At 47.2% G+C, this 22189-nt stretch overlaps 2 protein-coding genes across 10 annotated transcripts in view; one reads left to right on the forward strand and one right to left on the reverse strand.

Moving 5' to 3' along the window:
- Positions 1-4638, reverse strand: part of LOC109571127 (calcium release-activated calcium channel protein 1) — a 39896-nt gene extending 35258 nt beyond the window's left edge. The window contains exon 1 of the mRNA XM_070769523.1: positions 4067-4638. The gene's annotated coding sequence lies outside the window, so the exon portion shown is untranslated. The remainder of the gene's footprint in view (positions 1-4066) is intronic.
- The window catches only part of KDM2B (lysine demethylase 2B), a 118987-nt gene continuing 101419 nt past the window's right edge, over positions 4622-22189 (forward strand). For 2 of the 9 annotated variants that reach the window (XM_070769511.1, XM_070769515.1), the window contains exons 1-4: positions 5700-5729; positions 6401-6545; positions 9511-9589; positions 10967-11013. In XM_070769511.1, the coding sequence (XP_070625612.1) occupies positions 5715-5729; positions 6401-6545; positions 9511-9589; positions 10967-11013 (286 nt within the window). In that variant the 5' untranslated portion in view covers positions 5700-5714. Of the gene's footprint in view, positions 5331-5699; positions 5730-6400; positions 6546-9510; positions 9590-10966; positions 11014-22189 lie in introns of those variants that run through there. The other 7 variants (XM_070769513.1, XM_070769514.1, XM_070769510.1 and 4 more) reach the window with 7 other exon arrangements.

Raw genomic sequence — 22189 nt, forward strand, 5'->3', positions numbered from 1 at the left:
TTTCTGGGGATGGGAGTGTGGAGAGGAGAAACTAGGAGTGGGAGAGGAAGAAAGCAATTTTAAAACAATTTTTAAAGAGTGGAACCTTTCATAAACACAGTAGAATTTATCAGGTGTCCTCCACCTAGATTAAGAAACAGAAAATCACTAGTACCTTTCACTCTTCACATTCCCTAGCCCAGAGCGACTTTCTTCAGGCTTTTTCTGTTAATCATGCCTTTGCTTTTATTTATGCTTTACCACTTATGTATGTATAACTAAATAATATTTATTTGGTTTAGATTTGCCTGATTTTGAAACTCATAGGCTCAAAAATCACAAATAAAATGAAATTCAATTTTGAGTAGGTAATACAATTTTATACTATGCATAGTATAAAATTCAAAAGATAACACAACATATAAAATGAAATCTATAAGGTTCAAAATCAGGCAACACTAACACTTATATATGGTAAAGATATCACACTGTACCAAAGAAAAAGTATTTTTGTCTTTTCCAGTTCTTTCCCCCATTTAAAAGTTGTATTTCTTTCCAAAGAAAATTTTGCACATATAAAAAACTGTAGATATAGATATATTCTCTTTGGTTTACATAAGCGGTCATCACAGTTTGGTATTATTCTGCACCTTGTTTTGTTTTAATGTAAGGATATCATGAAATCATTTTACATCAGTATCTATAGTTTGTTATTGTTTGGTTGCTAAATCATGTCCAGCTCTTTTTGGGACCCCATGGACTATAGCCCGCCAGGCTCCTCTGTCCATGAGATTTCCCAGGCAAAAATACTGAAGTTGGTTGTCATTTCCTTCTCCAGGGGTTCTTCCCAACACAGGGATAGAACCCTCATCTCTTGCATTCTTAATCACTGAGCCAGGAAGCCCTATATACATAATATATATGTATGCATATATATACATATATATATATATATATAGCTACCTTGTTCTTTTTAATGATTTGATAGCATTTCCTTGGGCATACAAACTATACAAGAATTATTTAATCAGTTCCCCAGCTTTCAGATCATTTTTAATCTTCTCCCAAATCTATTTTGCATAGGGCTACAATGCATCGCATCTTTGTGTTTGAGTCTGACTGTCGGATATATATCAGGAAGTAGTCATCCATTTCTAAGGCTTCCTGCTGTCACCAATCATCTGTACCTGAGAAGTTTATTTGTCAGATCTGGGCAGGTGGGACAATTTTATATCATGCTGGCATCCCCAGCGGCCTCTGGTGCCATGCTCTTAGCAGGCACACAGAGTGGGTGGTTTAAGTGCTAACACTCCATTCATGTTGCACAGATGGCTCCTTCTAGAAAACCTTTGTAGATATCCCTGATCACCTCCCCTCAAGACAAATTCTGGATTGTACTCTAAGGTTGCACTGTCCAGTAAGGGAGATACTATATATAGGTATTTAAATTTAATTAAAATTAAATAAAATTCAGCATTTAGTTCCTTAATCCCACTATTCACATTTCATTCTGAAATTTGGGGAACTGATTAAATAATTCTTGGACAGTGCTCAACAGCCACATGTGGCTAGAGGCTCCTCTGTTAGCACAGACATAGAACATTTCCATCTTCGTGTTCTGTGGGACTGCCCTGCAGGAAAGACTAGACAGACAGAAGCCTCTGGGCTCTGGATTCCTACCAGCCCAGGATTCAAAACCCGTCTTTGCTATTTCGCAGCCCTAAATTGTGGGCAAGTGACTTGACCTCTTTTTGAGCCTCAGCTGTAAAAATGGGCAATTACAGACCCTCTCTCAGAGAACTTTGATGAGGATTTCAAGAGATAGCAAAATGTGAGAGCTTTTGCTCAAAGACAGAGTAAGCTCTCAAAAATCAGGAGCTATTATAATGATACATGAATATGACAGCTTCAGTTTCTAACAGTGTGAAAAATCCTAGATTCTGGGGGTTCCATCCAGCATCAGTCCTTCCTGACTTGTTTGGGAAGCTGGCAGCCCACTTCTTGCCCCGTCTGGAGGAAGAGGCTACAATCGGAGCTGATTTTTCCATCCTCGAAGTCTTTAGAGCACAGAGCTGCTCAATCAACCTTTGATGAATGAAGAAATGAATGAATGGGGCCAACACAGCCAGGATCTGACTGGGCCTTTTGTAAGAATGAGCAAGAAGGTCCAAAAGTCATTATTATTTTGTTTCAAATACAACTGGCCTGGTCTTTTTTTTCCTGCAAGATAAAAACAAAACAAAACAAAAAACTGTCTCCTGGGGAATCACCTTATGCTTCCCTTCCCTCTCTCACCTACAGTCCACTCCTCTGGGACAATTAGCCAGGGAAGGAGCTCAAGGGTCTTGGCCCTTCCCCCTTTGGCCCAACATAACCTCCTCCCCCACTTTGAGCAAATGCCTGGAATTCTTTCAACAGGAGGACAAAGCCTTTCATCTGCCAATTACTGATAAAGGGAAAATGCAAATATTGCTAAGGAAGGTGATCCATCAAGGGCCCAACATTTATGGAGTGACCACTTAGGACCAGGCGGCAGGGTAGGCACTCTGGGGGCATCAAAGGGGAACAAAACCCTGGTTGGCCCATTCTTTTCTCTGGTCTGTGGTTTCCTGGCGGTTTGTAAAGGGACAGGATTAAATTAGGTGACTATCCAACCCCTTCCCACTCTGACAGGCCAGAACTCCCCATCCAGGTGATATATGGACTTAACTGTTTTTACACTAAGGTGTCTGCCATCGGGTCTTCTCTTGACACCAGCTTTTGGGGATACCATGAGACCGACCACATGGAGAGACAGAAGGGTCTTGGGGAGGAAAGGAGAATTAAGACCAAGTGTTTTGCTTCACACTTTTGCTTTACTGCACTTAACTCATGACCTTCCAGCCCACTGCATGGTCAGGGAATATCCCCCTGGAGATGGAATGGCAAACCCACTCCAGTACTCTTGCCTGGAAAATCCCCATGGACGGAGGAGACTGGCAGGTTACAGGCTGTGGGGTCGAAAACAGTTGGACACGACTCAGCGACTTCACTTCACTTCTTCATTTCATTATGTGGGAGCAGTTAAGAGGGTCAGTATCCAAAAGTGGATGTGATGGCAGAGGCAGGCTCCAGTCTGAGCCTCAGCAATCCCATTTATAAGTTGTGTGACCTTGGGGGACTGGCTTTCCCTTTCTGAATCACACTTTCCTTATTTGCAAAACTATTTACCTTAAAGGGTTCTTGAGTGAAAGAAGCAAATAAAATAGTCCCTGGTTCTTGACACAGGCTAAAGGCAAAAACCTTCCCACCCCCATTAAGACAAGGTGGGCGATTTCAGTTTGGAAAAAATTTTGATGTTTGCCAGTTAAATGGACTTGGATTAAAACAAACTTCAACCAGTAGTCTTTGGAGGGTGGGCGGAAAAAGATACAAGATAGGAGAGGAAACTTCAAGGTGAGTGAGGGGGGAGCTGTCTCATAGGGTGACCAACACTGAGCTGATGGTTCACATCTGATCGCTGATGGAGAAGCCACTTCCTCTCCACTTATCTGTCTGATCATTGTGTTGACATGAGGAGGATATGAGGGTAGAGCAATCAACCAGATTCAAAACTTCTCTGAGCCTCAGTTTCCCATCTGCAAAACGATCTGCTCCAACTATCCCACAGGGTTCAGGAAAGAAGTAAAATTAAAAAAGGATGGGAAGTTCTTCTTTTTGCAAAGCCACCTATGAATAGGTATAAGGTTCCTTTCTTGTAGCCCTGGTGCCTCCTTATCTCATCAGGATCTTTACCTTCAAGATCGGGCCTAGTTGGGCTGGAAGAATGTCAGGGCCAGTTTTTTCTCACAAAGTCGACCCGACTGTTGTACATGATGAACTTACAGGACAACACCTTTACCATTCTAGTTTTGGGAGGTGGGTATGTCGACAGGTAAGTATTCCCAGATCTAATGACACTCCATATATATATACAGAGGGTGCCCATACCTCCGCCAAGAAGCACTGTAGGATTAATCAAGGCGCACCCAAAGTTCCCCGGGCCCCATCCCAGCGCCTTGCACCTTTCCACCGACATTTCTCCTGTAACCCGCCAATAGGGGCTTACCCTTCGCATGTTTGCCAGCTGCGTTAGGAGGCGCCAGATCCGATTCTCTCGGTAGTTCACTCCTGAGCATCTATTTCCTCTTCTTGGAGAGCGCAGGGACCTTTAAAAAATGTCCAACTTCTCTTCTAGGGCTTCTCGCCTAGTAAAGGACTCCACAGACGCGGGCAGAATGAATGAATGAAAGGCAACGTCTTCCGGTCAGCTTGGGTCTGAAAAGGCTTTGGTCTGACTGTATTTCCTGTACCTGTGTGTATGTGGATCCTTTGAGTCCAGTAGTTTAAAAGTTATGTAGTCCGTACAGGTATGGAGCTGCGCTAATTTCTTCCTGAGCCCCCAAATGCTTCCTCCGTGTGGCGGATCCGCTTACGGCTCTAGAGAGGATTTCTCCCCCCACCCCCGCCACCCCCCCAAAAAAAGACATAGCAGAAAAGAAAAAAAAAATTATATATACACAAAATGCTTTGAATTTGGGTCAGCCACGTAGGTAACGAGGTGGGGTAAATGAAGGAAGAGGAAGAAGAGGGGTCGCCCATGGGGGCCGTGGGCGATGGGGGCAGGGATTAAGGTGGGAGGTCGTTTTCGGGGGTGCCAGGCCCCGGGGGCTTTCACTCCAGCAGGCTCGGCTTGCATTTCCGCGCCTCCCGCTGAGGCCAGCCGTGCAAATCTGCACCTCCCTCCCCACCCCCTCCCTCCTTCCCTTCCTCCCTGCCCCGCCATCTCCGGGATGCGCCCGCCGCCTGCAACTCAGCCCTTCCAAAAGTCAGCTCTGCACACAACTCCCGGGCGGCGGCGGCGCCTGCGTGCAGAGGCGCACTCGTGACCCAACAACAAAACAGCGATGCCAGGGCGCTAACGGCGCCCGGTGCCTCCCGGGCGCCCTCCCCGCCCCACACCTCCTCGGGCCGCCGCCCCCTCCCGCCCCCATCCCGGGCCGAGTGCCCCCTCCCTCTACTAGCCCGGCCGCGGGCTCCGAGCGCGATCGGCAACAATGTTTACGTTCCGGGGATTATGACGTCGACGCCTCCCCCCCCACAACTGCTGAAAATGGTTTCCTAGGACTTTGCAAACGGATCTGCTTAAGTGTTGGTGCAAAACTTTGTAGATCTCGGCTCTGGCTTGCTTTATTTATTTATTTTCTGGTTTGTTTTCTTTGGTCTTCCCTCCTTCCCCCCTCCGCCAAAATGCAGGGGGCAGGAGTGTTGACAATTAATTGGTGAACTCTCCTAAAAAAATGGAGGCAGAGAAAGACTCTGGAAGAAGATTGGTGTGTAGCTTTTTTTTTTTTTTTCCAAATCTGTATCTGGTTTATGATAGATCTATTTTTTTTTGGTCGTTGTTTCTTGCTGCCTTTTCTTTCCTTTTCTGTATTTTGCAAGAGGACCGGAAAAAAATATAATAAATTGCATGCAAAAGGAAGCAAGCAGCTTACTCCTCCAGTCCCTTGTGAGACTGAGTCTCAGACACTTACGTGGGGAGGTGGTAGCGGGGAAAGGCGTGGGGGGGGGGGCGCTCAGCGGGCTCGGGGTTCGCCCGGAATCTGGGGGGCTGCGGGGCCGGGCGCTCGGCGGTGGAGGGAGGAGGCAGGGGATGCGGGGAGTGGTGGGGGATTCTCCTAAAGAAGTGAGTGTGCGCGCGCGCTTGTGGGGAGATGAGGCAGCTGCTGGTGCGTTTTGGGGTCTCCGATGGGAGCTTTGTGGCGGGCCGTCTGCCTCTCCCCCTCCCAAGCCGCGAACCCCCCCCCCCCTTCTTCTCGCACTAGCGGTCGGGCGGCTGGGGCGGCTGGGGTCTCAGCCCTTCCATTTCAGCTTTCCAGCTTACCCGGTAGCTCGGGGGCGGCTCCAGGCTTAGAAATGCCGCCGGCCCCCGGTTCCGGCTTCCCGGCTCTGCCGCCGCGGCCGCCAGGGCTGCTGTTACCGCCGAGCCGGGCGCTGCGGCGGCTCCTCCCGGGGCCTACAAATGCCCCGCCAGCCCGTGTGCGGAGCCCCCCTCGCGGGTTACATAACCAGGCTCCCGGTCGAGTGGGCAAAACTCAACACCTCTCGGGGGTGGGGGGCTGGAAGCAAGGGAGAGTCCTCCAGAAATCCCTTCCACGGCCTCCAAAGATGTAGGAGGGGAGTGCCCTGTATAGGGCGCCGCCTGACCCTGGGGGGTGCGGGTCCCTCTCCTTATCCGGATTTTCAGCATCTTTGGCTTCTGCGCAAAGTTGCTCCGGTCCCAAAGGTGGGGTGCACGGGGGCGCGCGGCTCCTGCACCTGTTCGAGCTGGGCCCAGGGTGAGAGGCGACCCCCAGTTCCCCCAATAATGTCCCGGGCTCTCCGGTTTGGGTCCCCGCAGCGCCCGATTGACCGCCAAAGATACGACGAGAACGAGGACTTGTCGGACGTGGAGGAGATCGTCAGCGCCCGCGGCTTCAGCCTGGAGGAAAAGCTGCGCAGCCAGCTGTACCAGGGGGATTTCGTGCACGCCATGGAGGGCAAAGGTGAGGCGCCCCCTCCTCGGGCCGTCCTCCGCGGCGAGGCCCGAGCGCACGTGGGGAGGGAGCTGCCGGTGGCTGGGTTCGTATTTCGCGCCCGCGTCCCCCATTCCAGGGGATCCGGTGACGAAACGAGGCCGAGCACTGGGGGGGGGTGGGGTGGGGTGGCGAGGGAGGAGGGCAGGCGGGAGACGGGGCCGGCCGTGGGCCTAGGCCCGGCCCGCGCCCACCACCAGCCCCAGGGTGGGCAGAGCCAGGGGCCCGGCGGACAGAGGGACCTGGGGACCGACGGGTGGACCTAGGGAGGGCGGGTGCGCCGCGTTCTACCCCTCCCGGAGCCGGCTCAGCTCCTTGCACTGCACGAAGTACGGCTGATGGGCTGCAGCGGGCCAGGGTCACCCCAGGGGCATTGGGGTGAGGGCCCCCCAGGCCTGAAGCCTCCCTAACCCCGTGCCATTTCGGACCCTGCCAGTTGGGCTCTGGAGCTGGGGACGCCCCGGATCACTTACTGCACCTCCTCAGGCCTGGGGTCTACTGAACCCCATCACCTCGTGGGCTTTGCCAGACTGGAGCAGGGTGGGTGAGCCCGGAGTTGTTGGCTGGCCCCCATTGAAGCCCAAGGCCTCTAGTCCTGCAGCCCTGATGCTTTGAAGTGGGGACTGCAGGTAAAAGGGTTATCCCCACTCCGGCTTCAGGCTTCCTCCTGGCAGTTGGAGGTGAGGACTTGGGGCACCCCCCTGGGAAACAGGGTCTCTTCCCAAGTCTGAGGCCTTGAGAGCTCTGTCCCTCTTGTGAGCCCTGCCAGTTTAGAGAAGTTGGAGAAGCCTGGGGGCGTTGGCGATGTCACCCCAACCTGAGACCTTCGGGACCTGATTTTCAGCCTGACCCTGATACTCGCAAGGTGTCTGGGGGGTGTCTTCCAGACCATTAAGTGATGCTCTGACTTGGGTCTAAGGCCTGCAAGGCCCCTGGTTGGGCCAATGGGATTGGGGTTTTGGATTTGTTTCTGCCTACTTGTCTCTCTGTGTCCTTCTGGGATTTAAGTTCATTTTTGCCTCTCAGTTATTTGGGTTTCCCTTTATATTACTGTTTCTATTTTGTTGATCCCCCATTCCCCTTGGAAAACCCTCCAATCCCTCAGTGAGCTGATTAACAGGGGAAGAGCCTCCCCCACCTCCAGGTTCTGGTTGAGTGACTAGGGCTGTGGGGTTAGCCCCTAGGAGAGACAGGGCCTGGCTTTGCATTTTTGAAGTTTCTCTTTTGTGTCCTTTGCTTCCTGGAGTGCAGGGGTTCGGTGGTAGGGGGTAGTTGTAGGGGAAAGGAGGAAGAAATTTCTTCTAGCCTGCCAGGTCTTAAAGAGCATTGCACGCAGAGGCCGGATAGTACAGGGGCCTAGTCCCAACTATATTTAAATTTCCTTAGCACAAATGGGATTTTAATTCCTCTCCTTCCCCATTTTTCTTGAGTCGTTTGGCGCATTGTAGGAGAAAACAGTATGCAACTCTTCCTGGTCATTGGTGAGGAATTCTCTGCCCAGGATCTCATGTTTTCTCAGGCTCATTTGAGGAAGTTGAAGCTGACCCTGGGGCTGGACTTTGGGTGTGTGTGTACTGGGGAGGAAGGTAGTAGTGGGGGGAGGTTTCCAGTAAGGGAGATTCCTTAAATCTACTGTCTAGGCTCCTTTCAAAGAAGAGGACTCTAGGGTTGTTGGTTGTTAATTCAGATCTTGCCCCAAAATTCGAGGGAGGAGCTGAGAAACAGAAGGAGCCCTTAGCCTGGATTCAAAATAGAAGCTTCTTAAACTTCTCTGCCTTTAAATCCTTAGGAATCCCCATTCACTAGGAGCCCCTGGGGATCTGAGCTGCTAAGGTCAGGGCTTTCCCCAGCTCTGGTTTTGTTCTCTCTCCTCTGAGCAGAGTTGCCTTGGCCTCCCTGCCCCTGCAACCCCCCAAGCTGCCCTAGTGAACTGTTTCTCTGGGGCAGGGGTTTCAGTGCCCTGAGATCTCATCTGTCTCCCTTCTGACCGGCCAGGGCGGGCTTGTGTCTTAGTGAATTGCTTTAGTTACCTGAGGGCTTGGGGGTGTGTGAGTATTTGTCTTCGACTCCCTCATCTCCATATTTAGGAATAAGGTTGAACTCCCCTACTTTTGGAACTCAAGAGGATGGAAACTAAGGCTTCCTTCATTCTCCCGGGCATTCCATAAGGATGTTGGGGTCTCCGCTAGACAAGCATCCATCAGACAGAAAACTAAGTGGTGAATTTTCTTTGGGCCTCACTATGTCCCCTTCATACAGCCTTCACCTGGGCAGCATCCTTCTGGGTTATCCAGCTGAAGCAAGTGTTGCGATGGCTGCAACAGAATTTTACTATTAAGACAACAAAGCTGTGCCCAGTTCCCTAGTTATTTTGGCACCAAATACAGTTTCCAGGGAAACCGGCTTTTCCCCCCTCCCCTTCACTATGCAGGATATTACAATAAGATCTTCCCTGATGCTCAGCTACAATGAGAACCCTCCTCCCAGCCTCCTCTATGGGGCTTCAGATCCTCCCAGGTGGCATTCTTCAGTTCTGCAGTTCCTTTACTTTCTGAGCTCAGCCTGGGATGCGTTTTCTCCATCCATCCCTCTTTCGCAGTGAGAGCTGGGGCTCTTTCTGTGTGGGGCTCTTTCCTGAGTTTCCTTCCCCAACCCTCGCCGCCCTTGGGCTTTCATTGACAAGTTCTGACCCGTGGGGCATGCAGGGAATGACTGAGTAGGCAGAGGAGCCAAGAGTTGGCATAGCTTCTCTTGGGCTTTGCCTCATCCATTTCCTTGTCATTTTCTAGGGATCTCTTGCTCTTTGAGCTGGTGCCTGCATCTCATATAACCCCTGCCCCTTCCTCCATCAATGTTCTTCCCCTGACCGATGGATCATGGTTCATTTCCTCCTTCGTGACTTAACCAACCTGATTTAATTCTCATCTCCAAACAGATTTCAACTATGAGTATGTGCAGAGAGAAGCTCTCAGAGTTCCCCTGGTATTTCGAGAAAAGGATGGCCTGGGAATTAAGTAAGTTGCTGAAATGAATTGCTTCTTCCCCTGTCTCCTTCCCTCACACAGTTTATAGGTTGGGATGGATTTCTTCCACTCTTTCCCCTACCTTTCGTCACTGAGCAGGATTTTTCTCTGTTATTTGGGGATTGCACTTCCTTGTTCAAGGCCTGAAAGAGGAGGCAAAAAATCTCCAACGATGGGTCTGGATTCTCAGAGAATTTGGATGGAGAGGTCACAGGGTACTTCAACCGTGTGGACTTTCCCTTCTGATCCATCCCACTTATACGCAGTGACTTCCTAAAGGGAAACTGAGGCAGTGCCTAAGCTGCAAAGGGATTAGCCAGCCTTTGGGCAGAGGCAGAATGCCTATATGCCTGTTTCTACTCAGACCTCCCACTGTATGGGAAACTGGTCCTTTTCTTTGGAAGGCATGTTCCTTTTTTTTTTTGGCCCTGCCTCTTGGCATGCAGGTTCTTAGTTCCCCGAGCAGGGATCAAACCTGTGCCCCCTGCAGTGGGAGTGTGGTATCTTAGCCACTGGACCGCTGGGGAAGTCCTTGGAGGGGATGTCAGGACACTAGGTCCTGTCTCCTCTTTCTGCTGGTGCCCTAGCACCTGCCTCCTCACAGTGGCTTGTTTGGTTTACATTCTCTTTGGAGATCTGTCAGAGCTCCAGATCGGGGAGAGATCCCGGAGGAAGCCTGGAAGAACAGGTTTCTGCCCCTGGGGCAGGGGTTGGAGGAGGTTGAGGGTGTCCTCGTCACAGCCTGCCTCCTTCCACAAGCATCTACGGCCAGATTTGCTCAAGAGTCTCATTCCTATGAATAGAAATGAAACCTTTGGCATCACTGTCAATTAATAGTGAACATCATCACTGCCACAGTAGCCAGGGTCACCAAATCCTTGCAATCGGTGTGATGTGGTTTTTTTCCCCCTCGAAACTTAAAGAGGTTCCTCCCACCCTCCATACAACACCTTATGGAAAGTATTTTCTAAAAGTGGAGCCACGGAGAGAGCTAGCCACTCTAAAAGAAAGCAGAGGTTTGAATGCCCAACTCTGGTGCTTACCTTGACAGCACACTTCAGTCTTCCTGGGAAAAGTGGGTGGGGGGACAGTGAGTTCCATCCTCTTCTCTGTAGCAGTGTTGAGTTTGGGTGTCGGGGAGAGTGGGGTTTGATTTGCCTGTTGAGTTGAGAAAACTGCTCACTAGTTCCGGGGTGACCCTCCAGGCACCAACTCGTCACTACCCTTTTGCTGAGTTATCTCATTGTGGATTTTCAGCCTGAGAACCAGTGAACTCTCTTAGAAAAATGGCCTCCCCTGTCCCCATTGTGAGATCTAACCCTATTGTTTCTGGCTTCCCACCAAATGTCTGCGTTCCTCTTTTTCCAGGATGCCTGACCCTGATTTCACAGTCCGAGATGTCAAACTCCTAGTGGGTAAGTTGTGTGCGTGGCGGAGGTGCTGCAGTTGGGGATGGGGGGCCCGGGGAGCAAGGCCTGTACCACCTGCCCATTTGGATATTTAACTGCCTCTGAAAAGAAAGTCCTCATGGGAGGAGGCAGGAGCAGGTGTGAACTGTAACCGTCTCCCTCTGGAGAACAGGTTGGATTGCAGAGCCGTAAGAAGCTGTATTAGAGGGTGTTTGCCAGTGCAGTTTTATGAGGCCGATTTGGACCCCAGCCTCCAGCTTGAGTGTCAGCAAGGCAATCTTAGATGTCTTCTGGTGTTTGTTTGTGGGTTGCTGGGTAAACATTGGGTGCTACGTGACCCCTGCAAGACTTTGAGAACTTCCAAGGGGGAGGGATTACTGTTCCCTACTTCCTCTGGGTTCCAGACAGGTCTAGGGCGGGGCTTGGCCCTGGGCACCTGTAGAGCTTGGCTGATCACTGAGTGTCCTAGACTCTTGACCAGGTAGTGGGCGGCCTTTCACATTTTACAGGAAGTAGTTCGATACATCAATTCTTTCCAGAAGTGTTTCTCAAGTAACTCGTACATAGCAGGCGAATTCAGAGCTATGAATAGGACAGACAAGAGCCCTGCCCTCTTGGTTGGAGTGACAGTCAAAGAAGAAGTAAACCATTTTTAAAATTTTATATCTTTTCAGAAGGTGATGGGGCTATGTAAAAATAAAGCAGCATTAATGGGATGGAGGTTGTTGGAGCTATGTTTACTTTAGATGGAGGTAGTCAGGGAGGGCCTCTGGGTGGAAGCGATGAAGACATTTGGACAGAGACCTGACTGATGAGAAACTAACTGTGGGAAAGAACATTCTAGATGGAGGGATAAACAAGGGCAGAGGGTGGGGGAAGAATGGGAGGGGTGAGGAGAGGTGGGAGAGGTCTCAGGGCCAGGCTCACAGTGGGCCCTCTAGGCCCTGGTGGGGAATCTGGGTTTGTCTCCTGGTATAATGGGGAGGCCCTTGGGGAATTTTAAAGTGTGATGAGGGGGTAGCTTTGTGATCTGATTATTTTCTTGGGAGGGGGAATTAAAAACATTTTTTAAATTGAGAGATTTCATATACCATAAAGTTCACCATTTAACCACTTTAAAGCATGCGATTCAGTGGTTCTCTTGTTTTTTTTTTTTTGGCTGCATCCCAGGGCTTGTGGGATCTTAGTTCCCTGACCAGGGATTGAACCCTGGCTGCGGCAATGAAAGCGCCAAGTCCTAACTGCTGGACAGCCAGGGATTTCCACAGTGGTTCTTCATATATTTACAGTGTTATGCAATCGTTACCCACTAATTTCAGAACATTTTCATCACCCTCAAAGTAAACTCTGTACCTCCCAATTCCCCTTTCCCTCCATCCCCTGACAACCACTAATCCACTTTTTTGCCTCTGTGGGTTTGTCTATTCTGGACATTTCGTATAAGTGGAATCGTAATATGTGGTCCTTTGTATGTGGCTTCTTTCGTTTGGCCTCGTGCTTTTGAGGTTCATCGTGTAGCAACATGTCTCAGTACTATGCTGCTTTTTATGGATGAATAGCATCCCATTATATGAATAGACCACATTTTGTTTACCCATAAGTCAGTTGATAGACATTTGGGTTGTTTCTGCTTCTTGGCTTTTGTGAATAATGATACTATGACTATTCATGTACAAGTGTTAGTGTGAACAGACATTTTCACTTCTTCGGGGTAGATCCGTAGGAGGGGAATTGTTGGGTCATGAGGTAACTACATTTAATCTCTGGAGGAACTGCCAGACTGTTTTCTAAAGTAGCTGCACCCTCTTTTTTTTTTTTTTCCAGCTGTGCCATTTTAAATTCCCATTAGCAACATACAAGGGTTCTAATTTCTTTGCCTTCCTTGCTCACACTTGTTATTGTCTGTCTTTTTTATGCTAGCCATCCTGGTGAGTGTGAAGTGATGTAATCTAAGTTCTATCAAAGCTGACTCTGGTGGCCGTGTGGAGGATGCAGGCAGCTGACCAGGGGCTGTGCAGATGATCCAGCTTAAGTTATTGACCCAGAGGTGTGTTAATGCAGGAAAGACTAGGACTTCTCTGGTGGTCCATTGGCTAAGAATCTGCCTTCCCCTGAAGGCGCAGGCTCAATCCCTGATCAGGGAACATGCCTGCAGCCAAAAAAAAAAAAAGAGAGGACCAGTTGGCCATAAGGAGATAGAGCTGTTGACAGAAGGATCTCAGTTAATTGATGAGGGTTTGCTCAGGAGAGATTTTTTTTTTTTAAGCTGGATTCTAGAAACACTGAAGGAAGTGGATGTCAGAGCGGAAGGAGGCAACCTTCCAGGAGTGAGCAGAAGATGGGGCGATGGACCCCATGAATCGAGTCTTAGCATAGGTCACTCTTGCTGATGCCTCTGCCCAGCCCCAACTTTTGTTGTTGGGGCTCAGCTCTGCTTTTTCACTGAGTCATTTGGGGCAAGCTACTTCACCTGCTTAAGCCTCACTTTCCTCAGCTGTGAAATGGACCTGATAGCAGAATCTGCATCAAATAAGGATCCTATAAGAAAATGAATGAATGCTTGGCTGATTGACTGGGGCGAGGGTGAGGGGGTCTCAATAAATGGTCCCTATTATTGTTCTAATGGAAGGATGTGGATCTGATGAGATTATCTTTACAGACAAGGATTAAAACCAGATTCTCAAATCTGGGGTTCAGGCATCAACATTACAGTTTGAGTAATATTGCTCTTTGCCCTTTTGAAAAATTTCCAAGCCCTCCGTGAAAGTGCAAGTTGCTCAGTTGTGTCTGACTCTTTGCGACCCCATGGACTATAGAGTCCATGGAATTCTCCAGGCCAGAATACTGGAGTGGGTAGCCTTTCCCTTCTCCAGGGGATCTTCCCAACCCAGGGATCGAACCCAGGTTTCCCACATTGCAGGCAGATTCTTTATTGTCTAAGCCACCAGGGAAGCCCAAGATTACTGGAGTGGGTAGCCCATCCCTTTTCCAGGGGAATCATCCCCACCCAGAAATCAAACTGGGGTCTCCTGCATTGCAGGTGGATTCTTTACCAACTGAGCTATGCGGGAAGCCCTCTGTAGCTTTGTTATTAGTTCTGGTTGTATGTAGGCTGCCTCTTCTTTCTTTGAGCCTCATTCTTCTCATCATGAGAGCAGGATTCAATTTCCTTTCCAGCTCTTGAGAAGCTTAGGATGCCAAAGAAAGTGGGAATTGTGGGACCTCCCTGGTCGTCCAGTGGTTGAGATTCCACGGTCTTGGTGCTGGAGGCATGAGTTCAATCCCTGATCAGGAACTAAGATCCTGCATGCTGCACAATGTAGCCAAAAAAAGGAGGGTGGAGAAGGGGGGAATACCTGCAGCCCATGTCTCTGGTGATGATTGAATGGATTGGAGAATATGAAGGTGCTTTGTAGAGTCCAGAAGCTCTGATACTGTGAGGGATGCCTGTGATGGCAGTTGGCAGGGGGTATGATAATGCCCATTTTAGTCTCTGGGAGTGCACACAGGCTTCTGGAGAGTGGCGATGGGAAACATTTGTCACAGTGACATAAGTGACAAATGTAATTCAATCTGCCCTAAGCAAAACAGAATTCAGTGGTTTACATAATAAGTTCAGGATGTGACCTTAGGCATAGCTAGATCTAGATGCTCTAAGAAGATCTCAAGAACTCGGTTCTTATTTTTTCGTTTCTGCTTCCCTTTTTTTTGTTTCCTCTTTCTGCTTCATTCTCTAGCAAGTTTCTCCCCATGTGGCAAGAAAAATGGGGAGCACAGCCTCACGCCCAGAGCTGCTGGTGGGGTCCACCCAGCAGAACCATGTGAACTGAGACGGGAAGGAGTGACTTCCCAGGGTTGCTGGTGACATGACAGGCCCCTAGCACAAATGGAAGGTTTTTGTTTGTTTGTTTTTGGTTGTGTTGCTTGCGGGATATTAGTCGCCCAACCAGAGATTGAACCCTGGTCCTCTGCAGTGAGAGCGTGGAGTCCTAACCACTAGACTGCCAGGGAATTCCCACAACTGGGAGTTCTGCTATGGAGGGCAGAGTATAGCGATGGCTGGATCATCCCTTTTGAGTTACTGGGCTATCTCAGCCTATCTTCCAGTCACTTGCCCCCTCCCCAGGCCCTGTCTCTTGGGAGAAGCGGGTTGGTGCATGACCAGCTCTCAGTTCACAACTTGGGGCTCCAGACTCTTCTCTATCTCCTGAGATTGGGCTTTTTTCCCCCTCTGCCCTGTTTATCTGCCCACTGGGAAGACAGACACCTAGCCTCTGTTTACAGTTCCTCACCTCTAAAGAACAGAAATAGAAAGTGGCACTTTTCATTTCTTTGGTAATGTATGCTTAAAATAGAAGTTTTTATTGAAGTCTAATACACATACAGAGAAGTCCACAGTAGTTTAAATGTGTGTGACGTTAACAATTGAACCTGCCTGCCTGAGACGTCGTTTCAGTCGTGTCTGACTCTGTGTGACCCTGTGAACTGTAGCCCACCAGGTTCCTCTGTCCATGGGATTCTCCAGGCAAGAGTAGGTTGCTGTGCCCTCCTCCAGGGGATCTTCCTGACCCAGGGATCGAACTCGCATCTCTTATGTCTCCTGCATTGACAGGTGGGTTCTTTACCACTAGTGCCATGCAACCCCGGGATCAACCCCTCTTGAATTCCTGTCCAGGCTTTCCCTCCGCTGTTTTCCTGACTTCTAATAGTGTAGATGAATTTTGCCTGTTTTCATACTTTATGTTAGTGAAGTCATACAGGGTGTCTGTGCTCTTGATTTTGGCTTCCTTCATTCAACTTTGTGTTTACAGGATTCACCCAATGTGTTGTGTGCAGTTGTAGATGGCTTATTTTCATTGCTGTATGGTTTTCCATTTATGTGATTATTTCCCAGTTGATTTATTCATTCTGTTAGTGGGCATTTGCGTGACTGCCAGTGTAAGGCTGTGTGCATGGTGCTGCCATGAACATTCTAGGCATGATTGGTGAACAAATGGGTACATTTCCGTTGGGCATATACTTAAGAGCAGAATTGCTTGGGTCAGAGAGTTAGCATGTATGTTCGGTTTTAGTAAATATTGTCCAATAGTTATCTAGAGGGATTATTCTGGTTCTGCTGGCTCCATAAGCTCACCAAGAGTTGGCGTGTTCATCGTTTTCATTGTGGTCACGCCTCCATGCTGATGGGAGTATCGTTCTAGTTCACTGTGTTTCAGTTGGCATTTTTCTGATGACTCATGAAACTGAGCTCCGTTTCATTACATGTATTGGCTATTTGGAGATCTTCTGTTGTGAACTGATTGATCAAGTCAGTTTTCCATTACTGTAAAGACTATCTCTTATTTAAAAACATTTTTTTTAAATTCAAGTGTAGTTGATTTACAATGTCGTGTTTGTCATGTGTGCAGCAAAATGATTCTGTTACTGAATATAGTTCCCTGTGCTGGACAATGGGGTGCTTGTTCATCTATTTTATATATAGTACTGTGTATCTATTAATCCCAGATTCCTCATTTATCCCTCCCCTCACCTTACCCTTTGGTAAGCCTAAGATTGTTTTCTATGTCTGTGAGTCTGTTTCTGTTTTATAAATAAGTTCATTTGTATCATTTTTTTAGATTCCACGTGTAAGTGATATCATATAATATTTGTCTTTGTCTGACTTCATTTAGCATAATGATAGGTCCATTCATGTTGCTGCAAATGGCAGTATTTCATTCTTTTTTTATGATTGAGTAATATTCTGTTGCATATATATATATATATATATATATATTCTCCATACCTTTAGCCATTCATCTGTTGCTTTTGTGTCTTAGCTTTTGTAAATAGTGCTGCTGTGAACAGTGGGATGCATGTATATTTTCTAAATAGGATTTTTTTTCCTGGATATATGCCCAGGAGTGGGATTGCTGGATCATATGGTAACTCTATTTTTTGATTTTTAAGGAACTCTATACCATTCTCCACAGTGGTTGCACCAATTTACATTCCCACCAACAGTGTAGGAGGGTTCCCTTTTCTCCACATCCTCTCTAGCATTTATTACTTGTAGACTTTTTGGTGTTGGCCATTCCGACTGGTGTGGGGTGATACCTCATTGTAGTTTTGATTTGAATTTCTCTCATAATTAGCAACATTGAGCATCTTTTCATGTGCCTGTTGCCACCAGTACGTCTTCTTTGAAGAAAGGTCTATTTAGATCTTTGCTCGAGTTGTATGTTTTTCTGATACTGAGTTGTATGAACTGTATATTTTGGAAATTAAGCCCTTGCTGGTTGCATCATTTGTGACTATTGTCTCCCAGTCTGTAAGTGGTCTTTTCATTTTATTTATGATAAAGATTGTCTCTTGTTGATTGTGAGGTGTATCAGTTTACTATGGCCAAGCATAGCACAGTACCACAGAATGGGTGACTTAAACAACAGAAATTAATTTTCTCGTAATTCTGGAGTTGGAAGTCCAAGGTCAAGGTGTCAGCAGGGTTGGTTTCTTTGAAGGTCTCCCTCCTTGGCTTTTAGATGGCTGTCTTCTCCCTCTGTCTTCACATGGTCTTCCCTCTGTATGTGTCTGTGTTCTAATCTCCTCCTCTTATCAGAACACCAGTCTTACTGGAGTAGGGGCCACCCTCTCAGTTGGTGAAAAAAATCCACCTGCTTGTAGAAGACCTGGGTTCGATCCCTGGGTTGGGAAGATCCCCCAGAGAAGGAAACGGCAACCCACTCTGGTATTCTTGCCTGGGAAATCCCATGGAAACAGGAGCGTGGCAGGCTACAGTCTATGGGGTTGCAAAGAGTTGGATGTGGCTGAGTGATTAAAGCACCACCAAAGACCTAATTTTTAAACTTAATATCCTCTTTAAAGACTTTATCTCCAAATATGGTTACATATTGAGTTACTGGGGGTTAGAACTTCAACATATAAATTTTAGGGGACACAATTCAGCTGATAATATAAAGGTTCTTTCTGTATTCTGCATGTTAGTTAGTTTCCTACTTTTTGGGTTGCCCTGTCCTCTTAAAGATGTCTGAGAGGGAGGGGACATATGTGTACCTATGGCTGATTCATGCTCATGTATGGCAGAAACCAACACAATGTTGTAACGCAGTTATCCTTCAATTAAGAATAAATTTTAAAAAGAGATGTCTTTGAATGAACAGGCAGTTTTAATTTAACATAGACCATTTAGCTCTTCCTAGTCCAAAAGTTCACATTGTGTCTTTTCAAATTAAGAAAATTTTGCATAGTGCAAGGTCCCGAAGATATTCATATGTTTTTCTCCAAAAGTTTTATTGTTTCAATGCTTACATGTAGTCCATCTGGAGTTGATTTTTGTGTTTGGTATGAGATGGGGTCAAGATCCTTTTTTCCCCCCGATATGTTGAAGCTGAAACTCCAATCCTTTGGCCACCTGATGCGAAGAGCTGACTCATTTGAAAAGATCCTGATGTTGGGAAAGATTGAGGACAGGAGGAGAAGGGGACGACAGAGGATGAGATGGTTGGATGGCATCACTGATTCAATGGACATGGGTTTGGGTGGACTCCGGGAGTTGGTGATGGACAGGGAGGCTTGGAGTGCTGCAGTTCATGGGGTCGCAAAGAATCAGACACGACTGAACAACTGAACTGAACTGAATATAGATATCCAGTTGATCCAGTATCATTATTGAAAAATCACTCTTCTCCATGGCACTGAATCAGGTTACTTTGTTGGGAAACAGGTGACTGCATTTGTCTGAATCTGTTTGATGCTCTAATCTGTGTCTTCCACTCCCAGGATCGCTGTTCTGAATAGTTCATGTAAGAAGACTGGGGTATTTTCACATCTATGGTTTAGGAGTTGCGGGGATAGGGAGAGTGGGGAAGAGATTTCTTTTGTTGTCTCTGAAGATGCTTTAAACCCCTTGAGAACATGTACCCAGAAAGTGCAGGGTCTCCACTCCTTGTCTGGACTTATGTCACCGAAGATAGGAGGGCCCATGGCTATGGGGAGATTTGCGTATTGTCTCTTCATTGTATTTCTCTCTAATGAGGGTACCCAAGCCAACCAATGCTTCCTTTGGCCGTTTTTCTTAAAAAAAATCTCATGACAGATCACTTCATTCAGTATTTATTTGTTCACATCATTAGAGTAATACAGAGGAGCCTGGTGGGCTGCTGTCTGTGGGGTCGCACAGGGTCAGACACTACTGCAGTGACTTAGCAGCAGCAGCACCTCTTTTACTGTATGTTTACCGTGTGACCTCATTTTGTCCTCACTAATAATGGAAATTAAGTGCTGTTGTTCACTTTTCTGGGTGGGGGATCCGAGTCTCACAGCTAGTGGGCAGTGGAGACAGGATCCGAACCCAGTCCAGGGTATTTCTCAAACTCATGCTTTTTAAAAAATATTTATTCATTTGGCTGTGCCAGGTCTTAGTTGCAGTGGGTGGGATCTAGTTCCTTGACAAGGAATGGAACCTGGCTGGGCCCCCTGCATTGGGAGTGGGGAGACCTCCAGGGAGGTACCCCAAGCCCATGCTTTTGCTTTATGACTTCCTACTCTACCCTCACCCTCCTCCACTCCTCCTTCACTCACAAATTTACTGGATGTCTTTGTTGTGTCTGGCCCTAGCTCTACTCTCGACTGACTGTGTTTAGGGAGACTACATTTTTACTCTAGAAATCAAAGGTGGCTGATTTGTCCTCAGACCTTATTTTTATTGTGTGTGTGTGTGTGTGTGCGTGTGCGTGTGTGTGTGTGTGTGTGTGCAGCATGCTGGATCTCACTTCCCCTATCTGGGGTGGACTCTGTGCCCTTGTAGTGGAAGCACCGAGTCCTAACTGCTGGACTGCCAGGAAATTCCCAACTAATCATTAATTTTTTAACTTGAAGTAAAGTTGACTTAAAATATTGTATTAGTTTCATGTATATAGCAAAGTGTTTCATATACATATCTTTTCACATTATTTTCCATTTATAGGTTATTAGAAGATATTGGATATAGTTTTCTCTGTTATGCAGTAAATCCTTTTTGCTTACTATTTTATGTATAGTAGTTTATTAATCGAATACTCCTAATTTATCCCTCCACCTTTCCTAGAAGTTAAAAAAATTTTTTGTTTATTATTTATTTTATTTAATTAATTTATTTTTCACTGTACTGGGTCTTCATTGCTGTGCACAGACTTTCTCTACTTGTGGTGAGCAGGGACTGTTCTCTAGTTTTGGTTCTTGAGATTTTCATTCGGTGGCTTCTCTTGTTGCAAAGCACAGGATCTAGGGTATGTGTAGACCTTTTTAAAGTTGGTTTAAAAGCATAGACTTTAGGGATTTCCCTGGTGGTCCAGTGGTTAGGACTCCTTGCTTCCACTGCCTGGGACCCTCGTTCAATTCCTTGTTAGGGAACTAAGACCCTACAGGCTGTGTGGTGTGGTCAAAAAAAAAAAAATAATAATAATAATAACAGTAAAATAAAAATTGAAAATATTTAAAATCCTGGACGACTTTTTAGAATTCTTGTAGTCTTGCTTTCCCATTTCACAGGAGGGAAAAACTGAAACCTGGAGAGAAGTTACTTGCGAGTTGCCCAAGCAGATGGCACATCAGATTCAAATGTAGGTTTGAATGTCAGCAATTGGGAAATGATGCTTGTAACAGAACCCAAGAGGAAACATCGATTCAGGTTAGGGTGTAGATGAGTTCAGTTCTGGCCACATTGAATTCGAGCTCAGGAGTGACATTAAGGCTGGACAGACAGGTAGGGCTGGCAGGACAGATAGAAGTGCCAGGAGGGGGGAAGGTGCATGAGGCCAGGAGTGCTGAGGATCCCAAGTGAGGAGGGTTCCAGAGGGGTTCAGTTATGTTCTCAGGTATGCTTTCTTTCCAAGAGAAACACCCACCTCATTGATTTGTGCTGTTTCCATTTCCCCTAAAATCAAAATCATTTTTTTTTTTTTTTTTTGGCTCCACTGCATGGCATGTGGGGTCTTAGTTCCCCAACTAGGGATCAAACCCAGGCCCCCTGCAGTGGAAGCACAGAGTCCCAACCGCTGGATAGCCAGGGGACATCCCTAAAATCAAACTCTTGATGCTAGGGACCTAGGGAAACTGTGTTTGCTTCTGCTCACTGTCTGCATTAACTGTTGTTCACTGAGACCTTGTTGTAAGCCAAGGATCTTTACTATAGCTTTTTGTCTGATCACACGAAATCCTATTTATTACTACCCCCATTTTATAGATGGCAAAACTGAGGCTCAGAGTGACTTGTCCACAGTCAAATAGCTAGAGTGTGGAAGAGCTGAGCTTTGTGCCCATATTTGTCTGACCGCAGAGCTGTCCTGTTAATTTCTGCATGGTACTCAGTGTCTCCTCATCCTGAGTTCTTTGTTGTTGTTGGCTGGGTGTCTTTTGGATTTTCTTGCCTGATTGGTTTCAACTCTGGTTTGTTAGTCTGTTTGGTATCTTCTTATGCCCCTCTCTCTGAGGGTCAGAGTGTTTTTAAAAAATATTTATTTTTATTTATTTGGCTGCTCCGAGTTTTAGTTGTGGCATGTGAACTCTTAGTTGTGGCATGTAGGATCTAGTTCCCTGACCAAGGATGGAAACTGGGCCCCCTGTGTTGGAATCGTAGAATCTTAGCCACTGGACCACCAGCAAAGTCACAAGGCTCAGAGTCCTGAGCCCAGGGCACAGAGGACAACCTGGCACGGGATCTGTCTTGGGAATCATCTTAAAAGGTGCAAAGGTGAGGAAGTCAGAAGATATTGGTGCTTAGGGAAAGCCTGTGGACCTTTGAGAGCATCCTCTTATTTCACAAAGAGGAAAACTGATCCGGTTTCCCAAGTTGTGCAATGATTCAGCCCTGGGCTCTCTCTTTCCTGTACCCTTGCATCTTCAATTTGGGACAGCATCCTTACTAGAACCCCTGCTTTTAGGCTTAAAAAGTGCTTCCAGTAATTTTGTTGGGCCACCAGGCAGGTCCTATTATCCCACTTTGCAGGTGAGGCAACTGAAGCCAGAGAGGGTCAGGGATTTACTTAAGGCCTCACTGCTGGGAAACAGAGGAGCAGGATTTGAACAATGACTGGTGCTCTTGCTAATAAACACTGCCTTGTGAGATGGATGAGGGAATACTCCCAAGGAGCAGAATAACAAACCAGAAACTTGAGGATGATAGAGAAGGTTCCAGAACTATGAT

Source organism: Bos indicus, chromosome 17, assembly GCF_029378745.1.
Source record: "Bos indicus isolate NIAB-ARS_2022 breed Sahiwal x Tharparkar chromosome 17, NIAB-ARS_B.indTharparkar_mat_pri_1.0, whole genome shotgun sequence".
NCBI classification, from domain to species: domain Eukaryota; kingdom Metazoa; phylum Chordata; class Mammalia; order Artiodactyla; family Bovidae; genus Bos; species Bos indicus.